Consider the following 11,542-nt stretch of genomic DNA (forward strand, 5'->3'; position numbering starts at 1 on the left):
GATGTGAAGCTGCCTGGCCTGTGGCCAAGGAAGGAGGGAGCCACTGCACTGCTTCTTCTGCTGCAGTTGCGGGTGGGAGGAAAAGCTAATTAGAAACACTAATTAACAATTAACAAAGGGAAAGGGTGGTTGTTTGCTCTTTTTCCTGACTGCTAGTGAACAATGCTGTTTCCCTCCTGTGCAGGCACAGCTGGGAGACAGCCGGCTTAGCCCAGATGTGGGTTACTTAGTCCTGGGCACCCTCTGCCCGGCGCTCTGGGCCCTGGTTGGTGATGGCCTCAAGCCCTTTCAGAAGGATGTAATCACAGGTCAAAGGCCCAGTTCTCCATGGAGCATAGTGGAAGCCTCTGCCAAGCCTGGTAGGTGGAGATGGAGCAGCAGGAAGCAGGCCATGGAGTGGGGAGACAGGGATGGTGCAGCATTCTGTTTTGGTCATGCAACAGATATACTCTGGTTCATCTTCAGATCATATAAATCTTTGGTGAAACAGTATCTATTCTGCACCAAAAAAAAAAAAATCCACACACACACACAAAACCACCCTAAAAATAAGCAACACACTTTGCAGATTGAATAAACTTCAAGTTCTAAAACAAGCGGGATATGTCCATTTGAAATCATTACTTTTTAATGTGAAGTCAAAGACTTTCTTAGCTTGGTTTTCTGGGCTAAAGATGCCAGCGAAACATCAGGAATAAACTCTTCTAGAACATGACCACATATCCCAGAAAACCCACAAAAAACATTACTTTTTGAAACCCAATCCCCAATCTGGTATCCTCCGAGGTTTTAGATTTTAATTCCCATTAGCCCCAGTTTGCTTAGCCAATGGATAGGAGTTACTGTACAATTTCATACCGTCTGGAGGAGCCCAGCTTGGAGAAAAGCTGTCTTAATAACACCTCAACATACGGTAGCATATACTTTTGTGGAATATAGTCCATTTCAGCAAACGCACTAAGAGATCTCCTGTAAATGTGCCAGGCCCATGGGTGGTAGATTGTTTCTTTATCCGCCCTGCCCTTCTAGACTTTGCTAAAGGCATTATTGAAATATTAGTACAAAACTGATTGTCAGTTAAATTAAAATTTTAACTGACAATTAAATTAAAAACAACAGGGAGTTACAGGTGTATAGTTAAAGGGGGAGGCAAAATGAGGGCATTGCCCCCCAAGGAAGAATTCTGTCCCCCATTAAATTTTCCTTTATTTCACCAGATTTCTAGCATTGTAGAGAGTGAGATATCGAAAATCATTTACATTGTGTTTACATTCTATAGATCCCTTCACTGGTCCTTTTTCTTGAGATGCCTAAACACTGTTTCTAAATAACATCCAGGAGTAGCCGTGTTGGCCATATAGCAAATCCAATAACATCCAAACAATGATACCTTCATTGGGACAACCAGAATGCACAATGTGCATGTTGCAAGCTTTCAAAGCTCCACTGGCTTCTGGTTTTTAACACCTTGCCTGATGAAGAAGCCAGTAGAGCTTTGAAAGCTCTTGTGCATTTTGTTTGGTCCAATAAAGGTATCATTGTTTGGATGTTACTGTTTCCAAATGTTTGAAGTTTTAAATTTGGAGGCTTAGGGAGGAGACAAAATTCATACTGTACTCCAATGTAGTGAAACTCATGGGCTCCTATATATCCTGAGCTTTTGTTTTAGCATGAAAAGAAGAAAAATAATTCCTCAAGGAGTTCAGCTTCCCCCACCCCCCAAAAAAACTTGAATAAGGGGGGAGGGTCTGTTCCGGAACCCCTTCCCCCTGAGTAAGAGAAAAATGCGTATGCTCAAGCCCTATTAGAAGTAATGGGGCTTGTGCATGAAGCGCGCCCCATTACTTCTTCCGGGGCGCAAGAGGAGTTTTTCCGGCGTGGCTTCCAGCATATGCTGTAAGCCGCTTGTGACGTGCCAGTCTATAACACGGGCACGCTGTATAAGAATGCCAGTGTTAGGTCCAGATACTGTTTCTTAATGATCATGTTTGTTATTTTTGCCTTTTATTCCTTCTCACTCCATTGATTTAAATCCCCCAGTTATCTAAATGTGTGCGTAAGTTACATCATGCCCACTGAAGCAGTACTCCATGCATCTGATCAAATGAACTGTAGTCTCTGAAAGCTGAATTTCATGAGGTTTTTCTCAGAAGTGGCTTTGCCGATTATTTTACAGAAAAGCCTACAAACTAAAAAAGCAGGAAGATCAAATAGGAAACAAGTGAGATGGATTGATCCCCTGTTAGCTTTATTGGTTAAATCAACTTTCTCCAACGTGGTTTCCTTGATGGGGATGATGGGACCCAGTTTGAGAAGACTGGTTAAGCTGAGTCCTAGTGTAATGCTTATTTTAAGATAATGTTTCTCTCAACCTTTGTCCCTCTAGATCAGTGATTCCCAACCTGTGGGTCGGGACGCCTTTGTGGGTCGAATGACCCTTTCACAGGGGTTGCCTAAGACCATTGGAAAAAACATATTTGCATGTAGCAATGAAAATAATTTTATGGTTGGGGGTCACCACAACATGAGGAACTGTATTAAAGGTTCACGGCATTAGGAAGGTTGGGAACCACTGTTCTAGATGTTTTGGAAATCAAATCCCAGAACCCCTGACCATGAACCACATTGCCAGGGCTTCAGGGAGTTGAAATGCAAAACATATGGAAGGTCAAAGGTTGGGAATGATTGCTTTAAGATATATGGCCCTGGCAGCTAAGCTTCCTATATTGGTAGGTGACGTCTAACACAAATTGAGACATATCCCACTTTTCAACAAACTCTGCAGGCCATTGCTGAGTCCTCCTCATGACAGGTTTAGGATTTGCTAGAAAGCACTTGGAGAAAATTAATGGCACAGGAGATACTCAACCAAGTTCTGGCTCATGTTTTCTTCCTTTTTGGATTTCATGGTCTTTTTGGTTAGAGGTTTCCAAAGGTCAGAAAAAACTCTCATACCTTTTGTTTTCTGTTTATGAGCTGAAGTGTGTACTTCAGCTCATAAGGGGGTGCCCACTGATATTTTTCTTTCTTCCTGTCCTTCTCTCCCCAGGCCCCCATTCCCATTCCCTGAATGCACTGTATTGGCGGGTGTCTCGGCTGGCACCTCTCCGCAGTAACCAGAAGCGCTTCCATGCTTTTATCCTGGGCCTCCTGAAGTGAGTAATGGTGAGGGGTGGAAGACCAGGGCAAGAGAAGGAGTTCTGTTTAAAATGAGTGGGCCCTTCATGGGCCAAAGGGAATTTCAAAGGCTCTCCGCAAGCTCTCAGTTCAGAGCTCGGAAAAGAATGATTGCTTCCCAACCAGCATCCCAAGGCATAGGGAGAAAAGGGGAGAGAAGGAGTGTAGCTAGCACATGTGTATGTGGCAAAATGTAGGAATTGCTCCACAAATAACAAGTCTGCCCTCAATGAATTAATACGTAATTGTGTCCAGGTAGGCTTGTTCTTGGGGCTTGGGTATGTTTTTACTGGTTTTATATTTTTAATTAATATTTTTAAGGATTTTACATCTTTTACTTGTTATATTAATGGGATGTTTAATTGTGTTTTAAAATTGTACTGTTTTATTGTTGTTTTTAAGCTTTTGTGAGCTGCCTTGGGTCCAGTTTGGGAGAAAAGGCAGCATATAAATAAAATATATAAATAATACATGAAAATTTCCCTTAAGTCCCTAGATTTCTAGCCTTTCAGAAAGTGAGGCATTGAAAATCATAAAAACCTATAGCTCTTCTGCTTTCTGTTGTTTGCATTTCCTTGGTAATCTTGCCCACTCCTTTGCCTTGGATGCCTAAACTGCATTTTTCAATAACCAACTGTAGTTTTAAGTTCCTGCAATGCTAGCAATGTGGGGTCTGAAGAAAAGTTTCATTTGGAATTCTTGTCAGGTGGCAGTGCCCCCTTCCCTGCCAAGCTATATCCATGGCTGAGAGAGAATGAGAAAGAGAATGGAAGAAGGGTGCGGAAAGGGAGAAAAGGGGATGGATGGGTCAGCAGGAAAGAGAAATAAAAAGGCTAGGTCAGAAAAGGGCATCATAGGCCCCATTCACACTACAAAAATAAGCTGGTGTGAAACCAGGTTATTTTTGTGGCATTCTCATTTGCCCTGACTGTACTTGGTGCAGTTTGGGGGGTGGGGGGGGGGTGTTACCGGAAAACCCACTTAACCAGGTTTTGCCCCCACATCTTTTTTTAAGAGCCACAACAATCTGCATCTTCGGTAGTGTGAGTACACTACCGAATCAATTCGGATCTCCCTGCATTGTTCCCAGTCATTGAGATGCCTCCACCTTAAATCACTTTGATGGCAAGTCTGAATGGCAACAGGGTTAAAATGCCACAGAGAGATTTGGGAATGGAAAACGTAGTGGGAATACCAATCCAGATCAGTTCAGAGATCTGGGTCTCCTCGGGACAAAAAAAGTCTCCATAGATTCACGGGGCTATCTAGTCCAACCAGTGCCAGGAAAAGAAATAAATGTGGCTGGGCTGGCAGAAAAAGAAGAGAGAGAGAGAAACGGGGTGAGCCAGGTGGGGGAAAGAAAAGGCTATGGCTACCTCACTTTGGGCTTTTGTCATGTTCATAACTGGCTCCAGGCCCCCACCAAATTAAGACAAATGGTGGCCCCTTGACAGAGAAAAAGTTCCCTGGCTAATTGTTAAACATCCCAGGCTGAAGACAGGCAGAGTCTGAAAGGGGGCATCTCCAGAGCCAAGGGGCTAAAGCCTTCTGTTTCATTCTGTCCTCCTCAGCATGAAGCAGCTTGAACAGTGGTTTGCCCACTTGCAGCGGAACTCAGGTACGTTTGGGACACTCTTTCCTGGGCAGGGATCCATGGCTGCCTCCTAGAAGCAGTTCTGCTTAGAAGTTTCAGAGCACCTGCACTAAAAAAGCTGTGCCTTGGGCACAAGGGAGAGTACAGCTCAGGGGTCATGCTGCATGTTTACCAGGCTGAAGGTCTTGGGTTCAGTCCCTGGCATTTCTAGTTTGAAATGTTCAGATAGCAGGTGATGGGAAATACCATTCTTTTTCTTTTTCTTTTTCTTTTCTTTTCTTTTGCTCTTGAGGGCCAGTCCAAGTCAAAGTTGGACAGTACTGGGCTGGCTGATCAAAGGTCTACAATTCTATTGGTAGCCTCTGCTCATGACATTTTAAAGGAAAAAAATTATTTGCATGAAAGAGAGAAGCATTATGTACACTGTTTAAGTTACATAGATTTGAACAACTTGTTTTCAATTTTACATTTTACTGGGCTTGCTTGGGTTATATTTTTTGTTGTTTTGCCTAATTTATGCTAGCTTTGCTAATTATGGAGTTGAAGGAAAGCTCAGGAGCTGTGAAAATTCACAAGACACTTAACTCTTTGAGAAGGTTGGCATTATCTACAAGCTTATCTTTGCATGCTTCATGCTGAAACATCATGTTTTTAGTTCTTCCTTGAAATGAACAGTTCTGCACCTTGTTGCCACATTCTGAACTCCCCCCCTCCAGTAACCCCTGTTAAATCATGAAATCCATCAATTTCTTTCTGTGTGTTTCTGATCCAATTGTGTTTCCTTCCACCCACAGAGCTGATCTTAGCACTTTATTTGCCCACTGCCTTCCTGGTGCTTAGCCAAGGGGTTTGCCGCTTCTGGGCAGAAGAGCTATTACTCCTGCTTCAACCACTATCCATGCTTACGTTCCAGCTGGACCTTCTCTTTGAGCACCATCACCTGCCCCTCAATGTCCAGCCAGTGGCGCGGCATGCAGGCACACCAACAGAGCAGCCCACCAATTCCAGTGGGCTCAGACAGCCAGATTTACTTAGACACCCTGTTCCTCCTCCTGAGCTGGCAGAAGGTCCTTTGGCCCAGTCCAGTCCCATCCATGAGTCCCAAGCAGGGGTGCCTCTACACCAGAGACTGTTGCAATGGGGGGATCGACTTACTCACACACTGCTAGGCAATGAGGCTCTTCCCAAGCCAGAGTTGTGTCCCCAAACAATCCAGCAGGAGATGGAAGAAAAGCAACACAGCAGGTGGGAACAACTCAATTTGGCCTCAGGCATTTATGCCAACTCCACCTCTTCTTCCATCTCAAAGCAAGAGGGTTTCCCTTACATGCAGTGGACCAAGCTACGGATCATTGTGGGGGAAGCCATCAAAGAAGCCTGTATTGGCATGACAGAAGCTACAACAAGCTACAACACGGGCCTGCAAACTCCAAGTCTTGATGAAAATGGCTCCGTGCCACAGGCATCAACTGCTGAAGTGGGGAACTCACCTAAAGGCAAAACTGCCAAAAAGCCAGAAATAATTGCACCCAAATCCAGGGAATCCTCTTTGGCTGATGCCCAGGAAGCCAATTCTGATGCCATGGATACTCCTGGAAGAGGGAAGGGGAAGTGGTTAGGATGGCTGTTTGGAGCAAATTACCCAGGAGTCTCCAATGAGTCGGATTCAAATCTGACAAAATCCAGGTAAGTGGAGGGGAACCACCCATGAGTTGCATAAAATAGGTTGAGCTAGGCAAAAGCTGGTTAATAAACCAGCTAATGCCAAATACTGTTGGAGAGTTGAATGTTCACATCAGGTTGTAGTCTTCCTTGCTTTAGTTAATTAAATAAACTCTGGAGAGCCCTTGATCAAAGATACTGACCAATGTAAAAAGTGGAAAGACTCCCAAGGTTCGTTTAGTAGGAGATTTAAAGTAAACTGTGCTGTAATTTGGGGTCTCACCTGTTTGCCTTTGGCCCTGCCCACTACTAGGAGGCAGCAACACCAAATTTTATCTGAAACAGAATTTGGTGCTCATGTTACTTCTGGTCCCCAACTTACTTTTGTAGAAGCCTGCATTAGGCAGAGGATTGGAATGGACCTTCAAGTTCCTATTCTCTGATGGCAATTGGTGTGCCAGATACAGACTGTTTTGAGCAACTTCTGTTCATTGGTTCAACATTTGAATACCCATTCTTCTGAAAACATAGTGCATAGTCCCCAAGAGCAGAATTTGAACCCAGGTCTTTGAGGCCCAGAATCCAGTCTGCTTTGGACTGTAACCAGACTTTGACTACTGAACCCAAAGATTTCCAAAATAGCTAGTATTTAAAAGTCCTAACTCTTTTGAGTTGCCCATTTTCCTGTTTCCTGCACTCCTAATAGGCGCCCCTCCAGCTGGCTGCCCCCCACCATGAATGTCTTGGCTCTGGTGATGAAGACTGTGCCAGCAGAGAAGAGCAGCCAGAAGGAATCTTGGGAAGACGCCTCTCCAGACCCACAGCAGGCTTACAGGTAAGCCAGTCCTGTGTCCTACCATGCCCAGATACTAGCAGCCACCTGTAATGTTACAGTGGGCAGCACTCCTGTTCAGTATTCCAGGCAGCCAGGCACACTCTTTTCCAAGATAATCCATTCAATGAAGATCCTATTTTCTGCCTCCACTTCTCCAAAGTCATACAGCTTTCTATGACTGCTGGGTTACTTTTTGGGGTGGGAGGGAAAGGGACATTTCTAAAGGATTTTGGAGGGGGCAGGTATTTCTATAAATGTTGAGATCTACCTGCTAAACTTCTCTCTTGTGTGAGGATTGTGCCAATTTGGCTGCATTAGCAGCAACACTCACAGCCTGAATGTGAGAAAGGAGGGACAGGGGCAGGAAATAAAGCTTTGGTTAATATTAGGATGAAGGCAGTTGTAATATTTAAATAGGAATTTACAATGGCCAGTTTGGCGTCTGGTACCTCAGTAGGGGGAGAGGAGGAGGTGGCATCATGCCCTGTGGAAAAGCAAACTGCTATAGTCATTCCTAGCTTGTGTGCTCTTCCTCGTTACTATATTACCATCTTGGCCACATATGTGCCAGTCTCTGTCTGGGAAATGTTGGAGGGTATGCTAGTTCACAGTAATACATTGTCACAAAGAAAATCCATCCCTCCTTCCTAGCTACTTTGAGATAAGCTCAAATATGGGGGAGAATGTGGGAGTCAGATAACATCCATGCTATTCAAAAACTGCCAGTGCTCCAGCCCTATAAACCCAGGCTCCACTATACCACTGGGGAGAAGGCTGTGCTAGATTCTCTTGCCCTGATAATGCTGGTTGCCTAGCTATAAGGGTTTGATCAACCTGTTTTTCTCCACAGAAGTCCATATGCTAATTCAAAGTTTGCACTACAGCTTCCAGGATCTCCCTGCCAGCGTGGGCACTGATCACACTGACTGGTAAATTCTGGGAGCTGTAGTCTAAAGGTGAAATCAGAGCTTTCAAAGAAGTCTACAATAGTACAGGCCACACCTAAGCTTACTACCTGTTCAAAAAACAGGCTTTAAAGTCTCAGTCAGGTTTCTTGGACCTTGTGTCTTGTGCACGCTGCCTGCCCTGCCCTCCCTGTTCCCTGAGTTCATTGAACATGTTTGGGTGTCTGTCTCTCTCCACAGGGCTGTCCGCGCACTCTGCAACCATGTGGGATGTGGGGACAATGAGCTGAGCTTCCGTAAAGGGGACATCTTGCAGGTCTTAGATACAGTGGATGAAGATTGGCTCCAGTGCTGCCATGGTGATCGCAGAGGCCTAGTCCCTGTAGGCTACACTTCTCTCATCCTGTGAAACAGGGCAATGGACCATGTGGAGCTCAAAAACTACTGGAAAAGGGATGCAAAATGTAACTTCCCCCAACACACATTGGATATGATGTGAACACTAAGAAAAAGAATGTGCACACCTGTGGTCTACCATTCTCAACAGCACACCTGTCATAAGGTCACAAATAGTTGTCTGCAAATTGGGCAGCCTCTGTTTCCTACAGAAGGGCACAAAGTCTGCCAGAGCAGGCTCCCTTGTTACCTCACACTTTCCTTCTTTCAAACTGCTCGCCCCACTCTGGAGGTGCTTGAATGTCTTAGCCCACCCACCCTTTCCCCTTGAGAGTGTTCTCTCCCATTGTATTCGCTGCTCTCTAAGATTGTGTTATCTTCATGCCAAAAGATTGTTCTCTCTCATGTATGTATTATAACGTATATATATATATATTGTGTGTATATATAGCATAGAATTTGAAGGGCAATCAAGTCCAACCTCCAACTCAATGCAGTATCTCCAACTAGAGCATCTCCAACAGGTCCACAGAAGGGAATCCCACCATCTCTTTGCAATTGGTTCTATTGCCAAATCGCTGTTGCTGTCAAGAAGATCATTGTAATGTTCAGTCAACATCAAAATTTTTAGACCATAACTCTAAAGAACCCTGATGGTGCACTGGTTAAATGCTTGCACTGCAGCTGTTCACAGCCACAAGGTTGTGATTTGGATCCCAGGCAGCGCTCCAGGGTCCACTCAGCCCTCCATCTTTCTGTAGGTCAGTAAAATGAGTACCCAGCTTCTTGTTGGGAGTTTGCAGATTGTAAAACGCTTAGGGAGTGTTTGTTGACTGATAAGTGGTATCAAAATGTACTTGCTATTGCTGCTGCTACTACTGCTACTACTACTTAAAACCATTAGACCTGGCCTTCCCCTCTGGGGCAACAGAGACAAGGCTTGCCCCTTCCTTCCTTTCTGTTTCTGTCTCACTGCTATTGCACATTCTCTGGGCTGGTGATGGTACAACAGTGAGTGGGACCCATCTGGAATGGCTATTCCTGGAGGCTGCCACCCTCTAATGACAGCACTCCTTGCTCTCTAGGAAGATGGCAGGAATGGAGTGAAATAAAACGTTGTAAAAATATAACCCAGAAATTGATTCTCACCTCTGCTCTGCTGCAAACTGTGGCATTTACTAAAGCATGCTCACACAGTTGGTTTCTCACAGCTCTATTTTGCCTACAAAGCTACTGGTATCCATGCACTGACATTACTGTTTGAGGGTGATAGCTTTCCCCCCTCGTTCAAGTAGTTTAGGGAAGCATAGATTTCCCTCCCCACCCCACTTTTGTGCTCCTAACAACCCAGTGAGATACCTTCAGCCAAAGATGGGTAAAATGTGGCTCTGGGAAAGTTACCAAAAAGTATTAGGCATGCTGGCTGTGTGATTGTGAAGGATGTAGCCCAAAACATAGCTTTCCAAAGTGTTGAGTAAGCCACTGTGAGACAGGAAGAAGAAGACATAATATGCTCTGGCTTCATATAGTCTAGCATACCATAAAAACTGATAGTGGGAAGCATACCCCCACGCAAAAATAATAAACAATTCTCATCTTTTCTTCCTAATGTTTAGGAATGTTAGGATGTTTTGGGCGTTGGGCTTCATGGCCCTTGAGGTCTCTTCCAACTCCATTCTTCTATGATTCTGCATTTAGCCTTAAAAACATGGAAGACTAGCAGTACTGGCTGCATGTAACATCTGGTGTAAGGAGTTCTGTAATGACAGTGGATAGGCTGCATCCAGCAAAAAATGAATAAATGTGAAGGTCTCAAATTATAAGTTTGGAGACAAACTGGATGGCATTCACATATTATATCATTCTCATCCATAGGTATATCCCTAGAGAGCCATGTGAATCCGATCTTAGGGAAAAAGGTGAAAATGAGCAGTCTAAAAACATTTGATGCATAGCTTCTCAGGAGTGTTGTGTCATTGAAGCCTCCATCAATTTATGTGGCTACGAATGCAGCTTCGGCTGAGGCACTGGCACCAAGTATATGCATTCCAGTATAGAGAGAGTCAGCCAATATTGTACACACACTTGTACTGCAGCACACCTGCACTTGTGGTTAGTTCAGAAGTTAATGCTAGGGGAGAATGCAGTGCTTATGTCACTATCTGCACCATATGTATATTTCTACATCTCTGACCATTTTTTAGACCACCACGCCCAGAATAAAAACTAAAGTATACCCTTACAACAGAAAATGAGAGAAGTGTTATCTCAATATACACCCATAATGTGAACTAGATATACCCCCATGTTTTGAAAAAAGTCCCACTTATTAGGTCTGTGTTTGAAAGTAGCTACTCTCAAGTTCAGTTTCCCAAAGTAAAAGATGTAGTGACAGCGCAGTGAAATCCTGCTTGACCCGGAACAATGGATGCAAGTTCCAGGATAAGAGATTCCACCTCAACATTAGGAAGAACTTCCTGACAGTACTGTCTGACAGTGGAACAAACTCCCTCGGAGTGTAGTGGAGTCTCCTTCCTTGGAGGTCTTTAAACAGAAGCTAGATGGCCATGTAATGGGATACAGAACAATGCAAAGTACACTGACTGAGAGCACCGAGTCAACCCAAGGGTCAACAAGCTCTAGAACAGAGCAAGGCATGAGAATAGTTGATAAACAGTCAAGGTCAGATTACCAGACAAAATGAAAAGCTGATGAAAACCAAGGTAAAGCCGAGGACAAGCCATAAGTATAGCTGAAGATCAAGCCGTTAGTCAAAACTAAAAGATTGCTTAGCAAAGATTCCTATATGCTGCCCATGCGGAGGATGAAATGGGGCTGAGGTAAATAAGCAGGAATGGCCAAAAATCTTGCCTAGCTATTCTAGAAGGTTCTGAGTGTGCTCTGCTCAGGCACAGTAAAATCAATGTGTGTGATTCATAGAGACCACAAAGAAGCTTTGGTACAGATTTGGTG

At 44.2% G+C, this 11,542-nt stretch overlaps 1 protein-coding gene across 3 annotated transcripts in view; it reads left to right on the plus strand.

The window, feature by feature from the left end:
* LOC149301932 (AP-4 complex accessory subunit RUSC1-like) overlaps nt 1–10,821 on the plus strand; it is a 34,238-nt gene extending 23,417 nt beyond the window's left edge. For all 3 annotated transcript variants that reach the window (XM_089482993.1, XM_089482991.1, XM_089482994.1), the window contains 6 exons: nt 185–359; nt 3,050–3,155; nt 4,749–4,795; nt 5,566–6,457; nt 7,140–7,268; nt 8,414–10,821. In XM_089482993.1, the coding sequence (XP_089339119.1) occupies nt 185–359; nt 3,050–3,155; nt 4,749–4,795; nt 5,566–6,457; nt 7,140–7,268; nt 8,414–8,582 (1,518 nt within the window). In that variant the 3' untranslated portion in view covers nt 8,583–10,821. The remainder of the gene's footprint in view (nt 1–184; nt 360–3,049; nt 3,156–4,748; nt 4,796–5,565; nt 6,458–7,139; nt 7,269–8,413) is intronic.
* Nucleotides 10,822–11,542: the final 721 nt, after the last annotated feature.

This window comes from Sceloporus occidentalis, unplaced genomic scaffold, assembly GCF_023333645.1.
Source record: "Sceloporus occidentalis isolate IW3139 unplaced genomic scaffold, rSceOcc1.0.p SCAF_20, whole genome shotgun sequence".
NCBI classification, from domain to species: domain Eukaryota; kingdom Metazoa; phylum Chordata; class Lepidosauria; order Squamata; family Phrynosomatidae; genus Sceloporus; species Sceloporus occidentalis.